Source organism: Thermobia domestica, chromosome 11 (genome assembly GCF_964235325.1).
Source record: "Thermobia domestica chromosome 11, izTheDome1.hap1.1, whole genome shotgun sequence".
Lineage (NCBI taxonomy): Eukaryota > Metazoa > Arthropoda > Insecta > Zygentoma > Lepismatidae > Thermobia > Thermobia domestica.
This window is the reverse complement of record NC_137464.1, coordinates 35,150,711-35,175,020: the sequence shown is the minus strand read 5'-3', so window position 1 is coordinate 35,175,020 and position 24,310 is coordinate 35,150,711. Positions and strand designations below refer to the sequence as shown.

Genomic DNA, 24,310 nt, shown 5'->3' with positions numbered 1-24,310 from the left:
AGTGAGTGGAATGCTTGACAGGTATTTTCGTAGTTGAAGGATGATGAATTTTTCGTTCGTGAATTTAGCGTCAAAGTTTTGAAGCAAAAAGCAGTGAGGTGAAGAAGAAACAGGATGAACAGATGTTGATGACCGGCGTGCTGTCGATGAAACGTCGGCTTCCATGTCAGATGATTCTGAAACATCAATATGGTGTTTCTTAGCAGGAAGCGAGTTTTGACCCTATCAGAGTAACTACGTTGGCTCCGTGGAGACCGAGATCGAGATCTAGAAACAGCTGATGTAGTGGAGGCGGTCGAGCGCTCAGAAGCTCGTCTTTGTCTCTCAGCATAGTCCTTCCGCTTCTCCACCTTCGTGGAGATAGCAGGTGGGCTAACGAAGACTGGTGGTAAGCCTCCATGTCGACTTTCTAAAGGTGCCCCACTGCCTGAGCCTGGGTCTGTCATCGCAAATAACGAGCTATTGTCACGAGACCTGAACTATACTCGAGAAGATGGATGATGATATGTGTTGATGAGTAGGTGGGACAACCCGTTCGGATAGTTGTCCAGGGGGATCAGGTCCCCTGCCTCGATCTGTAGAACCGGCTGCCCTTGGCTTGATCAGTCTGACAGACGGTTCGCGCAAAAGAGACATGGAAAAAGCTCAGGATCAGGAAAAGGAAGGATATTTACAAAAACTCGTCACTGTTCTCTCAGTGGCGCTTCAGAGCAAAGCTCTGGGAAAGTGAATGTCCTTGAATGTAAGTGATGTGCGCTTTGCAGGTGGATATTTAATAAAAACTTGTTGCAAGTTTTAGGATAAAACTGCGTTAATTGCATCGAACAAACATTTAAGCAAAACAAGAGAAAAATGAAAATATGTATAAACTATAATTAAAATATGTGGTAAGGAAATGCTGCAACTACACGCAAAACCTGTTGTTTTACAAAAATACACTGACATTTGTGTTGCTATCTAGCGAGAAATTGGAAAATTACAAAATAATAAAATTACTGCATCAAATTCCAGTTGCGACCAGTAGAAGTGTGATTTTTTTAGAAATCATACTGAAAGTGTGCTTAGCACATGCAAGAGCAGCGATCTTCATTAAATTTGCATCAATTAATTTTTTTGACCCACCCTAGTGTACAGTTCCAGCGTCTTCGCTAGCTGCGACATCACCGATGATGACTTATTTCAACTCAACTGATAATTTTGGCTGTTGACTTTCTCAAATCAGGTGACTTGTTGATAGATTTTATTCTAATTTAAAATCATATATCAGGACCTTGCAAGAGAAAGGGCGATCTAGAAAGATCACTTTTTAAAAATTTTTCCTTGCATCAGACAGATACACATATTTACCGCGATTTGCCCTGGTTCCCCCTTAGAATTCTTTCAGTTTCTACATAAACAAAGATTTGCCCTTGCTATTTTAAGGAACTTGCTAAGCTTTCAGGCTGCTTTCCCAACACCCCGATTTCAGGGTACATCCTTTCTCTTCCAAGGTCCTGATATGTTACTTGTTAGTCTTCACTGAATAAAATTCTAGATTTCAAATTTTACTATAATTCACTTATAATCCTACACACAAGAAAGGGGTTTAAAATCTCCCATGTAGGTTATATGTTAGCAGTTCAAAATCTAGCTATTTTTGTGTAAAAAAAGCTTATTTCTGAAGGCCATCTAGCCTTTTTCTTCAGAGATTGTTGGTAACACTGGTTACCAACTGTTCACCTGTTTTATGTTGGCCCTTTCTTATGTTAAGCTGGCTCACAGAGCAGATCATTAAACGGCTGCCTTTACATACAGGGTGTCCGAGAAGTCCTTCCCTGATTACAGAAATTGATAACTCAGGCTAGAAATAAGATAGAAATATGAAACTGGCGTTGAATTGTTTACAAAGTATAAAAGTGTTTGTCTGTGTTAGGTTTGTTCTGTTTTACCAAGTCTCAATTTTGTTTGTTTTAGGTTTGTAGTACGGCCGTTGCATCGATCCCTCCAGTGATGTTGGCTAATGTGTGGATGGAAATTGAATATCGCCTAGATGTGCTACGTGTTACCAAGGGTGCTCATGTGGAAGTGTACTGATGTGACCAAAACTTTTATAGTTTGTAAACAATTCAACACCAGTTTCATATTTCTATCTTATTTCTAGCCTGAGTTATCAATTTCTGTAATCAGGGAAGGACTTCTCGGACACCCTGTACAATATAATTACATTTTTTTACGTGATTAAAGAGAAATGAATTTTCTATCTACATCTTTGCATCCGGAGCGAGAGAAGACACGTTGCTAGGTGGAGAGTCTCAGATCGTGCTGGTATTGTTCATTTCCGCCATGTTGATGTTTTTATTATGACTTCATATATGCTAAGATATATTCTCTATCAAAACGAATTCAACGACCTCTTTGTTTAAATCGTTTAAGTAAGTTCCGGCTATAGAAGATAAATTAATATACATACATACATCTGTGAAACTCACTTTCCGCGTTGCCGTAGTTGGGTAATTCAAACAAGATCTGAATTTTCCTTTCTGAGAATTTATGTAAATAGCAAGCCGCTATATTAGTGGTACCTCACAGCCATTTTGATTATTTCATTCTTCATGATATATTGAAGTGATGTGACAAAAAAGAAAATAACAGAAAAAACTGAAGTAAACAAAAAATCCAAATACAGGAAAAGAAACAACAATACACAACGCCTTGCCACTCACTCACTGTAGCTAGATTGAAGAAACCTATCAGCAAGCCGTCTCCGGCATTACCGTCTGTGTGTGCATCCACGCATAAGAAAGCATTGCCACCGACAAAACCGGAGCCGACACCGACATTGTCGGCGGCTAGGCCGACTGCCTTTGCTGGGTGTGCAAGTTACCATTTGATTACATTGCCACCGATTTTATCGCCGGCATTGTCAGAACCAGATCCAGCATTGCCATGGACGTGTACAAACGTGCGCAAGATGTAAGTGGTAAGGCTGTAGGTGGTAGGACTGTATTTAATCTTAGTCTATAAAAAAATTACTACTTTAGATCGTGTCTATCATTTTCTATTCCAAGATTTACTAGTAGTGTTTTCAGAGATTTTCCAATAGTATTTCATCAAACCTTTTCTGTTGTTTTTGTATTCTTCGTATAATTTATTTATGATTTGTATAAAATTTATTATTGGGATTTTAATGTATGTTGTTTTGACCACAACGCACGCATTTTTAACTAACTGGTCGCAGAATTCGTTAAATTTTAAGTGTCTAGAATGATAGCATGAATAAAACTGAGAGAATACTTCATATTAAGTAAATTCTTACATAAAACTTAAATATTTAATAAGTTTCGAAATATTTTGTTTTACCATTTTATACTTGCTAATGCTGTTAACATGCTTAAGGAGTCCGTCCAGATGTATGACTCTGTGATTTTTCATTATTTTATGAATGTATTTTTTATTTTCTTTGTTTAACGTCCCTTTTAGCAGCGTTTGAGACGTGAACCTACACCTTAACCTGGGATCCGAACCACATGAGGTCCCGGCGGAAATATTACCCTGGTCTCTCACGCTAACCACTTATCCTTGAGAGACCGTAGGTTATGAATATTAATGCCTTCTTTATCCCAAGAACTTCTCCTTCAAACACTGAAATGTGAGTTAGTAATTTGAATTGATAAAAATTTTTAAATTAGGAATGGATCAACCATTTTATTATTTTGTTTGGATGCATTAGTGAATACTAATGTTGTATTAGGATGGAACTTTTCAATATGATATTGCAAGATTGTCCTGTACGCTCTAAGATTTTGTTTTAAGTTTGTACCTAAATATTTATTTGGGTAATATGGGAGTGGGTTTATTTGGCTTAGGTCATACAAACTACTGAAACAAGATAACATGGAAAATTTACGAGATCTAATTTGTAAAAGTATGAATGTTTTATATATCCATAGTCACTTTTCATAGTATGGTACATTTCTATTCTAATTTAACGGATTTAACACCGTGCTCGTGGGTTTTCTCGGGGTTCTACTGTTTCCTCCCACTTTCTCCATTCAACCATTTCACTCATCTCTCATCATCACTGTCTCCTTTAGCCTAACCGGCATAACCGTGGGACGTAAAACTCAAAGATTTCATTTTTCATTTTTTTAATGGATTTAATTAGGTTACCGTAACTTACTAATAATATGAAATGTTGATAGCGTAAAATCTAGAGAGTACGTAAGTAAATTTTTAAATTTATATGTTTAGTAGACGTTTCTTCCATTAATGCCTTTCTAGGATAAAATTGAAGTTCTGATATTATAATCGTACTGTATTTTGCTGTTACTGTTGTGAACCTTTTTTTCTAAATAAAATATGCTACCATATATAGAATTTTAGTTCCATACATTTTTTAAGACACTATATAATGTGCATAGATACTCTTCATTTTCTGCACGTAAGCTAGATATGGTTTATTGTATTTTAATTTCATTTTGTAAATAGTTCAAATGGTTTTTGCAATTTAATTTATTGTCTAATACTAAGTCTAAGTATTATTTTGGCGTTTAACTCTTATATTCCAGAAAGATTTGTTCTTTGTGTAAACTATAATAAATATACTCCATGGTTCTGGATAATCACAATAACATTTTAAAACACATTTTTCTGACCAGAACAAAATGAATTATTTAATAATTATACGATTTTTGTTACAGTTTCAAGGACCTAACGTCCTCTTCATCAGACATTGAGAAAAGACAGATGACAGCAAATCTTATATCTTCCTCAGCCGTTAGTTCTAAACATTGTTTATGACACTATTGTACAATTAATTGTCTTATGTATTGTAATTTACTTTTTCTATTAATAAATTATCCTTAACAAAATAAAATGTTTCAGCATGTCATAGCCAAGCAGTAATGTAGATATTTTGTTTCGCAGGAAATTTAATTAATCCAATATATCTATATTAAAAATGTAGTACAAAATTTACTTCCTTATATAACTCCTAACGAAGTTTCCCTTTAGTGAACTATGTTCTTTATTAATTTCTATGTAAACATGCCTTTTAATAAACGTATTATGAAACACTTTAACTATTGCTGTAGGTATCTTAAGGTATGTTAATTTTTGAATAAATTATTTACATTTACAGAGTCATATGCCTTTTTAGATTTATAATGGTTATGAGGAGTTTTTTTAAATTTTGAAATGTATTCCACATATATATTATCAGAGGGCCAATTGTATCTATTGCGTTAGAGAATCATTGATCTTTTTTGTGAATTTGTCACATTATAGGAAAAGATTAAATTATGCTCTAAGAAGCATGTAATCTATTTAGTACCAATTATTAGAAATTTTTTTTAGAGAGAATGATAATAACTCTATTGGTCTTTAACTGTCTGCCTTTGCTATTGATTCGTCTGGTTTTAGTAGGGTCTATAGGAATAATATTTTTTTTATCCACGAAGATGGTATTTTTGATGTCCAAATTTCATTTTATACTTTAAGCAATGTTTTCCCCTGACAAAGGAATATGTTTTAAGTGAATATATTTTATAGAATTTATTCCTGGGAAAGTATTAATTTAAATTTTGTTGAGTACTATATTTATTTCTCCTGTAGAAAATGAAGTTTGTAGAGTAAGTTTGTGTTACTCCGTATATATTTAAATTTTTCTATCTTCATTTACAGGAGTGAACAAAAATATGGGAACACGCGTCAACAAATGCGCAAATGAGATTAATATGGTGTAGAGCGACCTTTGACATGCAGAATTGTTTGCAGTCTGCTTGAGATGGATAAATAGAAGTCCCGTATAGTTTTCAGGAGATCTTGGGCTGTTTTTCTTGTAAAACCCGTGCAATTTCCTATAGCGATTACATATTTATTTATTTATTTATTTATTTATTTATTGGTGACTTCTTTTATGTGGCGAAGTTAAGGCTTTGCAGCCTTTTCCGAGCACTTAACATGTGAATATAATGTTTTGTTTCTAAACAACACCAATAGACAAAAATATTAGCAATTACAGAATAAAAGTATTTCAACCACATAAAAAGAACGTGCTACTTAAGTAAAAAAAAAATAGTTAAATGCTTGAAAGCAAAAAGTGAAAATTATATATAAGAGAGGAAACAAAAAAGACGTCTAAGTAGAAATACAATTTGAAATAAAAATAAGACAGAAACATAAATTAAATATTGCATATAACGGTGCTACAAATATAAATTTGTATAAGATGTACAAACTAACATAGGTTATTAATTGGTTGTATGTTCATAGATGGGTACTTAATAATCTGATAAGACGAAGATGCCTCACGTCCTACCTGTATCCTCATCTTTGCTTAAGAGAAGGGAATTTACAGATTTTTTCAGTTTGGTAAATGTTGAAACATTATCTATTAATTGAGAACTACAGAGGAAAAAGGAGGTGAGTTAGTTTCTTACATAATTTTACACAATTGCCCTTTTTCCATTGACTTACCATTTTCTTCCCCCGTAGGCAAACTGTTTAGTATTAAATTTCTTAGTGACTAACTTTCATATTACTGGGGAATTTAGTTCATGGAAACTACACCTTTCAGGCTACATTATTCTGCTGTTAACTCATTTTCGGCCATTCCTTGACTTACCTTCTTTTTCTCCTGTGGTCTTCAATTGACATAAACTGTTTCAGAGGCGTGCAGTACTCAACTGTGAAGGATACGGAGTATGGATTAGAATTATGATTGGATATGGAGAGCATGAAATTATCTTATGATCTTGTACTTCTATTATGAAAGTCCGATAAATATAAAAATCTATATATGCTAAGTACGATACTTCTGACGTAGTAAGTATTTTGTACAATAGAATAAGATTGTATAAATTTATTCTTTCTACTTATGTCAGCGATGAAGCTTTTTTATAAAAACAAATTGTGTATGTCCATTGTAATTTAAAATGAAAATAAATCTAATACAAGCATTTTTTGCTCTTGCTAATACAAGGACTATTTGCAAGCGCTTTGATTGATATTCGGAAAGATCAGAATAAGCTGAGTCGCAATAGTCAAGATGTGGAATGGAAACACGAGTACCTTGACAACTTTGACCTTTAGAGATATCGATAAGAATTTTCTTAGCCTATTTAGTGTATGCAAGGCACCAAATGCTTTCTTACAAACTCCATTTATTTGATCTGATCAGGAGGGATTTTGATTTAGTATGACTCCCAAATATTTGACAGTTGTAGAGATGGAATAACAGTATTGCTCAAATTTTATAATGGGGAGCTGATAGGTATTAGTAGAAGAGAGAATTCTTTGGGAGCCAATTAGGGCGCACTGCGATTTTCATGCATTTAACCCGTGAGCTATGTACCAGTCGCTGATTTTGTTTAATTCTCTATTTATTTTGTCAATCACATTATTAACATCTTGTTGGGGAAAAGAGGCATATAACTGAAAATTGTCAGCGTAAATATGGTATTTACAATATGTCAGAATTTTAGGAACACCATCAGTGCAAATGGCAAAGAGAAGGGAAGTTAGTACGCTTCCTTGAGGCACTCCACTCACCACTGGTCAGTGCTGTTCCTTGGAAAATAGGCGTCCGGGGCAAGAGTATACGATAGTGCCCCTATACAAATATTCCAAATAATTTTTCCTTTTTTTCTCCCGAATTTTGCGCCCATTTACTTCGGTATCGGGGAACGATACTGACTCCACTGTAGATACAATGCCATGTCGTTTCATAATCCTGGTTGATCACTACTCTTTGTTTCCGTTGATGAAGGTAAGAGTGAAACCATTTAACCACTGATTCAGAAAAAATAAACAATAATGATTATTTCTGAAGTAATATGTCAAAATGAATCTTGGATTATGGTAACATATAGAATGCTTGAACATTTTTCTCCAACGCTGACCACAACAGCTCAATAATACTGAGATCTGGAGTTTGGGGAGGCCGTGACAGGTTTGTAACTTCCTATTTAGTGCTCAGAAAATCAATTCTCCAAGATGTGAACTTTGTGAACAGGGGCATTTTTATCATTAAAAAAACACCATCACAATCACAGAAAAGACATTGGTTGGATCTAATCGCTCAAAATAGTCACGCATTCCTTGGCAGCAACGTGACCTTGCAGAGTAAGAATTGATCCAGCAGAATACCACGATATGGCCCATCCTATAATCACGAACCATTCTTCCATGTTTCACGCCTCATAGCAAATAATATGGATTGTAAGTTTGAGACGGTTTTTACCAGATGTAACTTCGCCCAGAAGTTGGAAAGGTTGTAAAGTCGATTCATTTAACCAAATGACCTTCTGCCAATGCTGCAACATCCAAGTTTTATAACTTTTTGAGCACTTTATTCTCTTCACACCATTTGTGTCTGTGGTGATAGGTTTAGGACTCGTCCATAAATACCTTACTTGTTAAGTTCCATTGGTACTTTTTATGTACAGTAGGGTTTTAAAACACGATATTCACTTCAGCTGACGCTTTTGATACTGCTAACTTGTTATTTTGACACAACTTTGCGCAATGTTCGTCGGTCTCAACTTGCTACTTCGTCCACGCTTGTACTTGTCCGATACAGTTTTAACCTTCTTACCGACATAGTGTTGGACACTGTACCTCCGAATATTCTACATACTTCCGCTACTTTGATTACCGAGGCACTCACCATCCGAGTTCCAACAAGTTGTTCTCGTTTAAATTCCGTCATTTCTGATATGATTCCCTGGGAAATGCAAAGAACACTGTTTTAACTAGAAATAAACCTTGTCACGTATTAACCCATATACGCTTAGTGTTGCGTTACCGCAACATTTCAGAGGTTTTGGGTTCCGAGTCTACAACTAGTCATTTTATAATCTGATACCGCATTTGTGTTTCGAGTTGCTGGCAATAATGACGATCTCTGGTATTAGATACGACCAACCTCCAGATGCACGATTGTTTGACCATCTGGAGCTGACAAAAAAAAACGTATTTTTTCGTATAAAAAATCAACACTTCATGGTAAATGAAAGGTAAGTTACGCCTCCTAATTTATCAAAAAGCTTATTTTGTTTGTTAACTCAAGAGAAAATACATAAATATAATACTATACAGTAATGCCCTGTACTAAATTTGTTTCGTGTTAGAAGTCTTATGTGAGCAAAACCCATGTTGCGTTTTCGCATCACTAAGCACATACCAGTGAATACAGGAAAAAAATTAATGTTGCGTTTTCGCATAACCAAGCTTATATAAGTACATTTAAAAGCGCCATACTATGGAAAAATGAAATGAAATCTTTGAGTTTTACGTCCCACAGTTATGCCGGTTAGGCTAAAGGAGACGGTGATGATGAATAATGAATGAAATGGTGGAATGAAGAAAGTGGGAGGAAACGGGAGAACCCCGAGAAAACCCACGCACACGGCGTTTGTCCATCACAACCATACTATGGAAGAAAGAATCTCAAACAATTCAGAAAGGGAAAACCCATACGTGTAGGGTATGAGATATTGTGCCTGAACCTTCGACTGGGCTATCTAAATTATTTTGAAGTATGCCAGGGTTCAAAGGGCCTCTTAAACCAATACAAGGCGGACTTCGGTCTAGCTGGAGGGGTACTTATGAAATTTGCAGACACGTTGCCACGAGACGGCGTCAGTAATCACGTGTTTGCAGACAACTTTTCCATATCTACTGTAGTTGTAGATGACTTCACAGAGCGTGGTATAGGGTTGATCGGGACAGACAGAATAGAAGGAAGGTCTCTGAAGTGTGAAAATGTTTTACGGAAAGAGAAGTTCTTTTGACTTGACTCCTACGTGATTTATCATTGGAACGGCAATGAAGTGATGTTTGTAATAAATTGTGAAAGCGTAGCGCAAGTGAAAGAAGTATCGACGGACTCAGCAGCTAAAAGAAGATCACAATTTCTCAATCGCATATTAATGGCAAATATAATAAATATATGGGAGATACTGACCTCATGGACCAAAACATAGCATATTGCAGAACAAATATAAGAATTAAGAAGTGGTGGTGGTCTTTGTTTATATGGGGAATTTTTGTTGATATTCAAAATGATTTTTTCTCTCTATCTGAAAGTGCAGCAAAGATAAAATGAAGAACTAATAGATTTCCTGGAATTTAGATGATGTGTGGCACTTTCTCTGTTGTAAAAGTACGGAACCAAATACTCTAAGGCAGGAAGAGTCAATTTTCTTATATCAAAGAGAGTGCCTACTGAAGTGATATAATAAGTGACAGCATGTGATAGATACTGAATTCAAAAGACTGAAGTGTGTGTTATGCAAGTCGCAAACAACGAAAAGGTGGAAATTGGACCTGTACGACAAATACTTCGATATATTCAACATACAATAGACGCTTGAACACCAGAATGAAACGATTGATTCAAGTATTATATTTACCTTTAAGTGTTCTTGTACAATGTTAAGTGTGTAATTACTATTATTTCATTGATTAGCAGGTTGCTTGTTACTGTTATCACATACATAAACCACATATTTGTTTTTAGCAATGTAAATATAAAGCAGAAACTTTTCACTGGTATTTCTTTAGTAACTCATTTTTGCAACGTTGGAAGTACTTCTGCTGGTACCTCATTGGTATGTGCTTAGTGATGCGTTATTGCAACATTTTTTAAAAAGTTCAAAAATATGTATGTTTTACGAAAATTCATTTATAACTTTCCTTCTGGGACAGTATAGGCTCAATATAATAAATTTCACAAAATTTCTAGAGAAAAAATAATTTGAGCGTATATGGGTTAAAGAGAATATAAAGGTGATTGAATTGAGGAAATGCAGAACCGCAATCTACATACTTCGCTTTGAATAACTAACTACGAGGGGGGACCCAAAAAAAAAAAAAAAAAACGGGAAATTCGTCGTAACTTCTTTATTTCTCAATATTTTTACACCAAATTTTTATCACTTTTAAAGTATTGTCCATGGACCGCAACGCATTTCTGCAAACGATCCTTCCATTGTTCAAAACAGTTTTGAAAATCACTTATCGCGAACTTCTTTATGACCTCCAGCGATTTTTGTTTTACCTCCTCCACAGTGGCAAAACCTCCTCCACTGGCTTGATTGCTGCTTTGATTCGGGGTCATAGCCATAGCACCACGATTCATCATCAGTAATCACCTTGGCAAAAAAGTCAGGGTCCTCTTTGAGCTGATTTTGAAGTTTAACACATGCCTCAAGTCGACGCTCCTTTTGCTCGTCTGTGAGAAGACGAAGGACAAATTTGGCTGCAACCCTTCTCATTTGCAAATCTTCTGATAAAATCCTCTGAATTGAACTCCACGATATTTCAGACATCTCACAGAGTTGATTAATGGTTTGGCGACGGTCTTCACGAATGAGGGCATTGATTTTTTCGACGTTTTCGTCAGTTCTTGCCGTTGAGGGACGTTCTGAACGGGGTTGGTCTTCAATTGACAGTTCTCCATTTTTAAAACGTGCAAACCACTCGTATACTCTGGTTTTACTTAGGGCAGAATCCCCATAAGCAGTCTTCAGCATTACAGTAGTTTCCGCGGCCGATTTCCCCAACAGGAAACCAAATTTCACAGCCGCCTCGATAATCTGACATCACGTTTTCGCCGAACTGGAAAAAGTTGGTTTACTAAACAAACTCTCAAGAGCGAACCGATGCACTCACAGCGACACAACTTCGCACACTGACGCAGGTGACGTGATCGTAACGGACAATTGGTACAACAATTTGTTCCCCCACTCTCCCTCCCCACTGCAGCACAATTCCCGTTTTTTTTGGGTCCCCCCTCGTAACTAACTCTATGGCCTATGGAACCCGGAGGTTCAATGCCGCGTTCACAAAAGCTCTCCACTGACTTCTATCCTTAGCTAACTGCATCCAGTTTCTACTCTGTATTCCAATCTCTGCGAGATCCATCTTAATATTGTCCTCCCATCTGCGCCTAGGTCTTCCTAATGGTCGTTTTCCGATTGGTCTTCCAGTCAAGACTTTGAAAGCGTTTCTACTTTCTTCCATTCTAGCTACATGACCCGCCCACCTAAGCCTCCTAGACTTGACGACCCTAACAATGTTGGGTAAACCATATAAATTATGTAGCTCCTCGTTATGAAGTTTCCGCCATTCCCCATTCCCGTTCCTCTTGGGTCCGAATATTCGTCTCAGGATCTTGTTCTCGAATACTTTCAGTCTATGTTCTGCCCTCAGAGTAAGTGACCATGTTTCGCAGCCATACAGAACAACAGGCATAATTATCGTTTTGTATATTTTAAGCTTCAAATTCCTCGACAGAATTCGCGACGACAAGAGATTTTGAACCGAATAGTAACACGAATTCCCTGCTTTTAGTCGACATTTAATTTCTCCGCGAATATGGTTTTTCTCTGTTAATATTGATCCTAAATATTTGAAAGTATCCACTTTATCAAAAGTATTATTTAATATTTTAACGCATCCATAATTTGCTGTATTCCGGTCCCGAAGCACTTCCATGTATTTAGTTTTCTCTGCATTTACTTCTAAACCCATGTCCCTGCAGGCATTTAATAAGATCTCTGCATTTCTTTCTATTGTTCTCCTATCATCCCATAAACTTTAATATCAGGTATGCATTTCACGGAGTGTTTTCTTATTTTTTTCCAATCCTATATATCATATATATCATATAGGGAAGTGTTATTCATGGCTGAACAATCGGGAGGAGACCCTCCTCCTGCACATTCCATGGTCACGGACCCTCCCACAGACAATACATTTGCTGATTCTACAATCCCTATAGCGTCAAAGGTTGTCATTGAAACTATACCATCGGTGAATCTTTACCAAGACCATCATTTTCCTGATTTCGTGGTGCATGTGACATCTGATCCTTCTTCTAATACCAATCCAAATATTGGGCGCAAACACCTCTTAAGTCTTGGTAGACTACTATTTCACAATAAGGTTCAAGGAATCAAATCTTTTCAACCTACGGAACGAAATTTTATTAAAGTGCTTTTTTTATACCGGACAGCAAGCTAATGACTTTCTGAATAACCCGATTCTACGAGAAAACGGATGGAAAGCGTACATTCCAACCTACGCCACCCATTCTGTTGGAGTGATCACAGGGGTGGACACTGACATCGCAGATGCCGAACTCGAAACAGTCTAAAAAGTAGGGCAGAAATAACACATATCCGCCGCATTCATTGCCGGCAAAATAATGAGTTCATCCCCACCACCACAGTGCTACTTACTTTCGCCTCTCAAAATTTGCCAGAGGAATACTCGTTCTACTATGCGAAATTCCGAATAGCAACATATATCCCCTCAGTCAAAGAGTGCTGGGGGCTTGTTTCCGCCTGGGACACCGAAAAGCTGGGTGCCGCTCCAAACAATTAATATGCGCTAAATGTGGAGATTCACATGATACACTTGTATCAAGCCACTTTGGTGCATCAATTGTCACGGACCTCACGCAGCCACTGAACGCACCTGCCAGGCCCGGAAACGACATGAGCGAATTAATCAACTCATTGTATTGGAAAAATTATCTTATAACGAAGCGCAAAAACGAGTGCCTCCTTTGCAGCGCTCTTCTCCTAACCCTTACTCGACTGTACCTACCTCTAATTTCTACTCCCCACTCCTTGCACAACCTCAGCAGCTCACGCCCGAGCGCCACCCAATTACTTCCTCTTCCACGAAAGTGAACATCCTTTCTTACCACTATTCTCCCAAACCCCAACGACCTCTCTCTCGTAAAGAAATAGAGCTCCACGATGAACATCGCCACGTTGTTTCTCCAAAACGACGACGTCCAACTGGACATGATGCTATTCAATCGGCTCCACAGAAACCATCGTTTCTTCCAACCTCGACTAATTACTCTTCCTCAGAAGAACGTGTATTAATAGGTTCTCCAGGATCCTCTACGGTTAGACGGACTCGCACGTTCAGAGGAGATAACTTGTATACCGGCTCTTCTAAGACAGTCTGGAACCAAGAACTTGATACTAGTCATATCAAGAAACAGGAACTACTACAGGAATTCCATCAGTTAACTCCCAAACTTCAGTCCGACACCCAGCCACTTACCGCATTAGATTTACAGGCGCTACTACTACGAATTTTTCGCTTTCTGGAACATATCCAAGAATGACTCAGTTGCAGCAGTTAAGAATACTTCAATGAAATATTCAACAATTTCGTGGCAAGGAGGTGCTTTTATCGCAAATATGCCGCTTCTTTACTCCGGCTATCATACTGCTACAAGAAACCTGGACTCGCCTTGAAGACAACTTAAGAATTCCTGGTTACCGTGTTTATCACCGTCCTCGGGATGACCGCTACGGTGGGATCGCCTTGGGTATCCGCACTCTTTACCGGCTCGTGTTATCTCAACACTTCCACCAACCGTCTCAACAAAAATACAAGTTCTCGGAGTGCTGTGTGCTGGACTCACTTTTATCAATATCTACGCCCCACCAGACAGCTCTCCTATGACTAATTACTGGCAACAATTATTTACTTCAATCCAAGGTCCCTGTGTTATTGGGGGAGATCCGAACTGTAAAAGTGTAAAATGGGGCAATCGTTATACCAATGTTGCTGCCCGGAACCTTCTCGCTGCAATAAACCATACAACTCACTTCATTGCAAATGATGGGACTGCTACTCGCCTCCCAAACTTCAATGGTTATCCTAGTGCGCCTGACATCAAACTGTTTAATTCTGCTCTGTATGCAAACCATAGTTGGAGCGTCTTGGATCGTCTATGGATATACAGGTGGCAGCGATCATTTTCCTATTATAACTACACTTGAAGGAGTTACTTTTCCGAGAACGCCCAAGGCTCAACGCTCGCCATCTTCCCCACCCGTTTCTCGCATTTCTCAATCATACAATCGTGCAACATACTAGAGTGCAACCGACGAACATTTCCGGTATTTTTCTTCACAAGTCACTCCCACCAATACCTCTTATTTCATACATATTATAGAAGCAGCATCTTTAGAAGCCTCCACATCTCCTCAAATTCCTGGCCAGATTCGAAGTCAAGCATCCCAAACCCATTTTCCTTGGTGGAACAGGCGATGCCAGCAAATCTTCAATGATAGTAAACAGAAGCAAAAGGAATTTTTTAAAGAGAAAAGTCAACAAACATATGTACTCCATCGCCATTCCCAGGCGATGTATAAACGATACATCCAGCAATGTCGCAAACAACACTGGCAACAATTTTGTGACACGCTCCACCAACAGGCTACTTCGTCTTCTATCTGCACATTTATACGGAACCAAATTACAGGGTCTCCTCCAAGAGCAGTACCCACTGACAGTCTCCCGCCTTGGATTGACGAATATCATCGCCTTCTGATGCCTCCTGAACCACTGAATGAGAGACGAACCATCCCTCGATCCGGAGTGTGTTTCACCAATCTACAAGAATATCACCATCCAAGAACTGAACCTGGTGTTAACTGCTCGGCGATCCACAGCTCCTGGGAGATATCAGATTATATATCAACACTTGTACGACCTATCTCCATATGTTCGATCCGTACTACTTCACATCTACTCTCAGATATGGGGACAGGACACATTCCACCTTCATGGAAAGACGTAGTGGTAGTCTCTATGCTTAAACCGCACAAACCTATCGGATTGGCTCAGAGCTATCGCCCGATTACTCTTATTTCATGCGTAGTGAAAGTTTTTGAGAAGATCATCCTCTCTAAATTGAACTGGCACTTGGAATATTTTTTAATCTTCCCACCCACATTAACTGGTTACCAGTGGCGGCTGGTGCTTTGAATTGTAGGTGGTGCACAATAGATGACCTCTCCTTTTTTCAGTATTATTATTATTATTATAAATAATAATAGTTTAATAATAATAATAATAATAATGATAAATGCAGTGGCGTATTCACGATTTTGTTTCGAGGGAATTTTGCTAACTCTCGGGGGGAGGGGCTTTGCCTGAAAATGTGAAAATTCTGCAAGATATTTCATATACTTTACTATAGTAAGTAAGATTTCGGGGGGGCTTAAGCCCGAAAGCCTCCCTAAATACGCCACTGATAGTTATTATAAATAATAATAGCGATTTCTTCATGGCATGCTTTAAGCATGCAGTGGAGAAGCTCATTTTTTATTATTTTTGACGTACTCTTGAAAATTATTGCGCTTTCTAAATGACTCTTGAGAGCAATGTCAAGTTCTGTACTGAAATTAATTAATCTACGAAAAACGCCTTGATTTAAAGACTAGTCTGTTTTTCATCATGTCCTCTTAAAGCCAATTCGAGGGTGCCAAGAAACCAAATGCAATTGATGATTATATTGAGCACGTACCTGTTTTGCGTCACTTTTTGATTGTGATTCTCAATGGACCGCCTATAACCAGCATTTAGTTGAGCAGCAATATTCACGTTCCCCAACACAGTGAGATCAGAACGTGTCTTATATGAACTGACATTTTTTTTCTTGAGGATGCTGGATATCCGCACCTTTTTTTACTCCATGCATCTTCCTCCGCCCCGAACAACAAACAGGGAAAACAAAACAAAGCATTTTTAATTTCACATTCACATAACCACTTATGCTGTTCGTACGAGTTGAGATTAAACTTCCTTGTAAATGTTCGTTTCTGACTTCTAATTACTTGCGTTATATTGAGAGTCAGAATCGGTCTTCCGATGTCTTTCACAAGTAGGTTTGCTTCTGAAGTTCTTTCCGAAAATGGCTAATCCAACAGAGACATGACGTTACAGAATTCATTGCTACTGCATTGCTAGTTTACGTATATCAGGGACAGACTCGTAATTATGCAATTACAGCAACAATATTCCAATGAACAACAAAGACCGGCACACACACACACACACACACACACACACACACACACACACACACACATATATATATATATATATATATATGTATATATGTATATATATATATATATATATATATATATATATATATATATATATATATATATATATATATATATATATATATATATAAACATACAACACAATAAAGTCCGCTACCCGCTTTAAAATCTCACCCCTTTCCCAAATAACGTCCTTTTTCTAAAAACTGCCCTCCAATTTTCTCATTCACCCATGCACACATGAAAAGGAAAACATTGTATCTAAATGCTGCCAAATTTCTACTTATTCAGATACGAGTCTATTAAATATCGACACCCTCAATTTGTCTTCACTCTTCACGGGGTCGCCTTTACTGTCTTCATAGCTGCCTTGACGTTACTTGGTTGACAGAACCAATTGTTATGACCACGTGGCAATCTCGCTTTTAGGCAAGGCGTAAGTTCTCTCTCTCTCTCTCTCTCTTTCTTTCTCTCTCTCTCTCTCTGTAGCGACTTGGTTACGGTACGTAACATTGTCACAAAGGAACAGACTATTCCCCTTCAGGCGAGAACCGTGTCAACCAATACTGCAGGGGGAGGGACGGTGGTGAAATTCCAGTTCCAAAGCGTTATGTTTTGGAAAGGCTGTTTTTGTTTGGTAGATTTGTTTGCAAAAGATGTGCAAGCATATGGATCCTTATGAGGCAGTGCATGGCGTGATAACCCCCTCTTACTGCGCAACCCCCGCAATGGCCCAGAAGCTGTTAAAGCTGGGGAGTTTGGCAAACTATCAAGCAGAAAGCAACTAGCCAGCCCCGTTTCAAACGCACTTGTTTAAGAAAAGTAGATGTTGACAATAAAATGAAAAGTGATTTAGTACAAATAAAAACTGAAAATATTGGAAGGAGGTTTGTACAAACATGCAAACATTAAGAGAAACCGCCACTGATGGTTACCGAAAAGATATGTCATCTTTAGACTCGGTTGCTGCTCTTCTTCTCGATATCTGGAACACATTTCAACATCGTCAGTATTTGATTGCTGTTAAACTGGATCTGGAACATGCATATGACTCCATCATTCTCGATCACCTCATCACTCATATGGCACAACTCCAACTTCCTACCCCTTTTCTCCGCTATACTCATAATTGGTTGGCATAGCGTTGCATCTGCATCAAATACCATAACAGATATTCTTCTTACCGTTCAAATCCTTGGGAATTTTTCAAGGCTCTAGTCTCTGTCCAACTCTATTTAACATATACACACTCTGTCTCCATCAACGACTTAGAAAACTGGTTCGTATTCAACAATACTGTGATGACATGTTGTTATATGTCAAAACTTCTAACATAGTGGAAGGGCTACGCATTTTGCACGACGCTCTCCTAGAACTTCATTCCTGGACCTCTGAAAACGGCAAGTCAGTCAACTGGGCGAAATCTTCTTGCACTCTCTTCACCCGAAAACGTTTTCAACCTCCAATCCATCTTACGGTAAATAACACCCCTTTACCAGTTACACCTACTTTACAATATGTTGGTTTTAATCTCGATTCTAAACTAAATTGGAAGCATTATCTCAAAACAATAGCACTTAAAGCCCAACCTTATTTCAAGTTGCTGTCCTGCATCAGCCACAAGGGGTGGGGATTAGATATACCCTCCCTGCAACAAGTCAGTACTCTATGTGTCGATGCAAAACTTCACTATGGAGGAACATTACTCTCTCCACTACCCAAACGGATCAGTGAACATCACATTTGTCTCCAAGCCACAACACAGCGAATTATATTCCGTCAACCAAAGACGGCACCTTCCTCAGCACTTTTAGAAGAAACTAGAATAATTCCTTTCCCATATTGTGAAAACATATTTTGTGGGTAAAAAATTCATCCTTCAACGCATCTGTTGCACCTCCTCCCTCTTATTACCGAAATTACAATTCATATACAATAGCAACCTTCATACCCGACTCCCATATTATAAACAGCTACCTTGGATTTATCGACCATTTGTTAGTATTCATAACTGGCTGAATCAATTGCATCGAGGACCAAAACTACTATGTTATACTGCACAATATGTAACTCTTCTACATTGCCCCACACTTGAGCAATCGGTGGTCTCTTTCAAACGTCTTCGCTTCAATCAGCCTCAGATAGTTCGCCATCTCTGGGAACACCACATTCAATCTCATCACTCAAATACCATTTTAATTTACACGAATGCTTCTAAACACCATACCGAACATAGATCTGTGGTTGGAGCAGGAATTTATATACCAGCACTTAATTACGCAGAGACTCACAGACTTCCACCGAATACATCAATTTATTTAACAGAAACTTGGGCAATCCACACGGCATTGAAAGTCGCCCTACAACGGAACCTAGCTATCGTGGGCATTTGTAGTGATAGCCTTAGTGCGTTACAAGGGATATGTAGAACACCATGGACATGTGCCAATACATGGTTACACTTTAATATTCGTCAACAGCTTCGAATATTAAATAACAATCATCAAGTGGTTGCTTAATTCATACGCCATCCCATTGCAACATATCCTGGAACGAAGTGATATCCTGAGCAATTATGCAACCCAACATGGCACACCGATTGATCTCCGGCTTGCAGCATCTTATTTCTCCGAGATGCTGTTACGGAAACGGCAAACCGAATGGCGTACCTACCAACAACAACAACAACAACAGTTAGGACCAGGGATTTATTACTGGCAAATAGAACCGATTCCCACTACTAGAAAATCGGAGACCCCTCATAATTGGAGAAGAAAACATCATTGTTTATATTCTCGCCTTCGTCTTCATACTGCTCAGACTCCCATCCAGCAACATAAACAGCAACAAGGCCCCTCACGTTTGTGTTATTGTAGAAAAAAATGAAGGTTCTATTCACCACTTGACCTTTCAGTGCTCTCTAACGTCTATTTTGTTCCCGGATCCATCCTAACCATTCATCTCTACAAGTATAGATCCCCATTTTACCGACTGAATTGCTCAGCGGACGAGTTCCTGGAGCATCAAAACATTGTGTGTGTGCGAGAGAGGGAACCTGAAACATTTAATCATTTTTTTTTTCAAGATAATGGACTTGTCCTTTAATTTACTTTAATCATTACCTGATTAATAATATCATGTCTTCTTTTACATTTCATTTTCCGGTGGATAAAAAAAAAATCACTAGAAAATCTTAGCTCTGTATTTCTCACATAGGCAACGGAATTAACATCACTAATATATTCCAACAAGAAGGAATGACTATTCCAGTTCTCAATTTTCAATTTCCACCGGAAAAGGTCAAAGCACACCTACTAAGCAACAAACACAAGGTTACTCGGCTTACAATTCCAAGGATATGGGTGAAACAGACTATGTCTGCACTCTGATAATGCAACACCTCTCGTTAGGTGAAGGTGAAGGTGAAGGGAACCTTGAACCATTTCTGATTTCTCGGACTCACATTGTGCACCCACGACGTATTTTGATTCAATTTGACTCAGATTCATCTCGAGAATGAGGGGATATCATTTGTTGCGGCAAAATGTGTTTTCTTTTAACATAGACTGTGTGCCACGCGTAATTTTAGTTAATTTCCTGATATGAAAATAACTCTTATAGTAATAAAGTCAATGAAGATTGCTGGCCAATAAGACAGAATAAAATGTTGACATACTTAAGCCTTGCATTTCAAATATAAACTGATTGGTACGACTTTGTCAGCGAGACCTGTAGTTCAAAATTTTAGAACGGGACTTAAAGTGCATAGTAAGTAAATTCCATGTAAACTAGTGTTATTTTTGGTGTAGTTTTACTATACGGATCCACAGATTGTACAAGGCTCAAAGCATTTAGGGAAGTCTTTAATTTGCCAAATTTATGTCGAGAACAGAACCCAACGAACCCCTCCAGGGCTTCTAATCCGTTTCTACTCCTACTGCTACCCCTACTTCAACTACTACTTACTATGGATCCGTGTAGTAAAACTGCACATTATTTTTACAGAAAAGCGCAGTGTTATACGGATCCATACAGAAATTCATGAAATTTATCCTTTTTCTAGATTCACTTTCTGTGCCTTCAGCAATCATTTTTGATGTGTGCGCTAGCATTTACGATGCATATTCACTTTAAGAAATATTGTGTAAAAACACCAACCAACCTGTGCAAGGTGGCCACTTAAAAGCGGACTGCTATCTTACCGAGTCAGCCAGGAGTAGAGCAGGGGTCCGCTCGGGGTTGCGTCCGTAGGGATCAGGCACGTCGGCGATGGTGAGTATACGCGTAAACGAAGGTTGTGGAAAACGAATGCTTTCACGATACAAAGCTTTTGGCTATTGTATAACTTTAGGGAGCCAGATATTTACCCGACTTTTCTTCGACCGTTGATATTTCAGTGCATTATAATCTGGGTTTGAAAAAACCCAACCCACCTGGGACCATATGGGTTTTTTCGAAATATTTCAATTCCTTTGGGGTAAAAGTGTTAAAATGTGATTTATATTTCAAGATTATCATTGTCACAACTTTAAACAATTTTCTCTTCACTGCTGTTTTGAAAAAATGGCCGTCATTTTGAAATTTTACATTAGATCGCCGAGAAAATCTATACAGCAGATTTAATGTGTCTCGTGCATATACCCTGAAAATTTAAACTTAAAGACCGAAAATTGCGCTTTGTAGCCTGGATACCCTCTATTTTGGGAAAAAAAAAAAATCCGCCGTTTCGAAACTTTTACGTTATGTTGCCAAAATCTATACGGGAAACTTAGTGTGTCTCGTGATTGTACCGTGAAAATTTAAACTTGAAAGACCGAAAGTGGTACCCTGTAGTATGTGTGGTAGGCCTACAGGCAGACAAACGAACAAATGTAGATCGAATCATCCCAGGTTGACATTCGCCAAATATGTTTACCAAACATGTTAATTTAAAACTAAGATATTAATCACGTTTTATAAAATTAATGTTTCAAAATGTTTTGCCAGCGTAAAATAAATGGTTTTATTGTTGAGGTATTCAATTCCGATGGTTTGTGCGTTCAATTAAGGGAATTTAGCGAGCACTTCTTGTAAGACTGTTCTTTCCAGAAAATTAATCTAAAATAATTAACAAAGATATAATTCATATTTTACGAGATAAGTGGTTCAAAATGTTTTAAATGAAATTAAATATCTTCCAGCGTAAAATAAAGTTTTATTGTTGAAGTATTCAATTCCAATGGTTTGTGCGTTCAATTACGTGAATTTCCTGACCACTTCCTTCACGATTTTTTTTTCTTTCTTCGAAAATGCAGCTTTCTTTACTGTACATCGAAACTTTTCCTAGTACGGAAGTTTGAATTCAGCACTTGAAATAATAAGCGTTACATAGTTTTCGGAACTTTGAGCATTAAGCTTCTTAAATTTGACACGCTATTGCTGGTGTTGATTCTACAGAATGCTTATTTGAAGAGTAGCAACAAACGACTAATCTAAACCATTGTTGTTGGAAAACCAAATTTTAAAGAGTACTTGTGTTACCATCAAAGATAACAAATAGTACTAATAGTTTTACTAATGCACTACATATTTATTGGTAGTACCAACACCTATGGCCTTAAACTCGTCAAACGTATGAGGGATAAAGTCCCTCGGCATCGGGGAGCACACTATTCACGGAAAGTATTTCCAAAAATATAAAATATAAGCATAATCCATACATTAATTTATTCTATAATTATCTCAAGCTAAAGTATGTTTTTTTATTCATTTAACAGAACTTTATAAGGTCGTATGTTGACTGTTGTATACCTTAACGTGAAAACATCTAATTCGCACAAGGAAAGTCCAAAATACTTTCAATGTGATCACCTTAGTTGTGCCAATGATATACTAACAAAAAGCTGAAAAACCCAGGTGCGTATTAAGGTGGATCCAACCGGAAAAAAAACCCACCGGGTTTTTTCGGGCTGGGCCCAATTGGGCAAACCCTGATTACGGTGGTTTGGAATCTATCTTAAACTGTAAGTCCGCGTCTCAGCCTCGTGCTGAAGAGGGATGTTAACTAGAATACTGACAAATGAATGTGGGACTGGTGAAGCGACAGGTGTTATTGATGATCTTTGCTAATATGCACAATGCAATTGAGGGAGAAACCCCAACCAAACTGTGTTACGTAGTTAGTACTGTGTCTAATCCTAATAAAGGCAGTGCAAAACAGGAGGACCCTCTTGGAGTGTGTTTTTGGTTACGGCAAATTTGTATTTTATCCAATCCTAATCAGCACAGGGCGAAGCTGGTGGACCCTCTCTAGAGTGCGATTAGGGAGCAGAGACGTTAGTGATGATGTGTATGTGCATAAAGGAAAAGTCCTCTGTTTAGTTAAAAGGGACGTAGCTTTTTTTCGAAAAAAATGTTAAGACAATTTCTCTAATTTCTGTTAATATTAAGTTACGTCAGGGCTAACTGCTTGCATCATTGTATTCATATTCCACATTTGTTTCCGGTAAGTACATATAGTCTCTACAGCATTACACATTCTCATTTCTGTAACATGTACTTCTATTCCATTCTTAAATGAAACGCGAGTCAATTACTTCAGCTCATTTCTCTTGTAAATCTTCTATGTTTTACGTACTTTCGGCCCCCTCCATCTAAACAAGCTACCTGTAAGGATATCAACTTGATCTAGTTTTGCAAGAACCTCAAAAGAATGTTCGTAGAAAGTTTAACTTTGCTATTACTACAAATATTCCGAAAAGTGAAATATATCGTGAGTTTGTGGTAGACAATATAGACTGATGATTAATGAGAGTTGAGTTGAGTTGATTTTGAGTTTAACGTCGCGTTCAGCAGCGAGGCTATATGAGACGTGGACCGGTGAATGTGAAATTAATTTTTTGTGCTCTCCCGTGGGGAATCGAACCCGGGACCACGTGCACCAAAAGCACACGCTAGCCATTGTACCAACAGGGGGAGCTAAATTCCATATCAAGAATATTCCAATTACACTATTTGTGCCGTATCCGCGGACCACATAAAAATTAAAAAAAAAAAAAAAAAAAAGTAGGTTTATTACATTTAGTTAGATTTTATTATATCGCATTACGTTAGATTAGGTTGAGTTATGAGTAAGTTATCTTCAATCCAGAACCGTGTGAACTTTTATAATTTGAAATAGAAAATTACTATTTGCGTATAAGTACGGCGTCCGGTTGCAGGCTATAAAAACTACAGTACAAAAAACACAAGAAAAAGTCTGTGCTAAATGATGACTAAGAAGCTCGAATGCTATCTAACCGAGTCAGAGTAGGGTTAAGCTGGTGGGGCAGCGTGGTAGCGTGGAGTACGTCCGAAGGGAGCAGGCACGTCAGCGACGTTGGTTACGTTCACAATCGAGAATAGGAAAACAGGTGGATTTTGACAATGATACAATGGGGTTTCAGTAGCACTTGTCATGG

The 24,310-nt window shown here is 37.9% G+C and overlaps 2 protein-coding genes across 3 annotated transcripts in view; one reads left to right on the top strand and one right to left on the bottom strand.

Moving 5' to 3' along the window:
• Nucleotides 1–10,994: 10,994 nt before the first annotated feature.
• On the bottom strand, nt 10,995–11,516 carry LOC145665112 (protein GVQW3-like). Its single transcript, XM_081732387.1, has one exon. The coding sequence runs from the start codon at nt 11,514–11,516 to the stop codon at nt 10,995–10,997; it is 522 nt and encodes a 173-aa protein (XP_081588513.1).
• Nucleotides 11,517–20,313: 8,797 nt separating this feature from the next.
• Nucleotides 20,314–24,310, top strand: part of Cpsf100 (cleavage and polyadenylation specificity factor subunit 2) — a 71,454-nt gene continuing 67,457 nt past the window's right edge. The window contains exon 1 of one of the 2 annotated variants that reach the window (XM_081730341.1): nt 20,314–20,639. The gene's annotated coding sequence lies outside the window, so the exon portion shown is untranslated. The remainder of the gene's footprint in view (nt 20,640–24,310) is intronic. The other variant, XM_081730340.1, reaches the window with a different exon arrangement.

Excerpts from the sequence above, each read along its gene's own strand:
- LOC145665112 (XM_081732387.1), bottom strand. The coding sequence starts at position 11,516 with ATGCTGAAGACTGCTTATGGGGATTCTGCCCTAAGTAAAACCAGAGTA.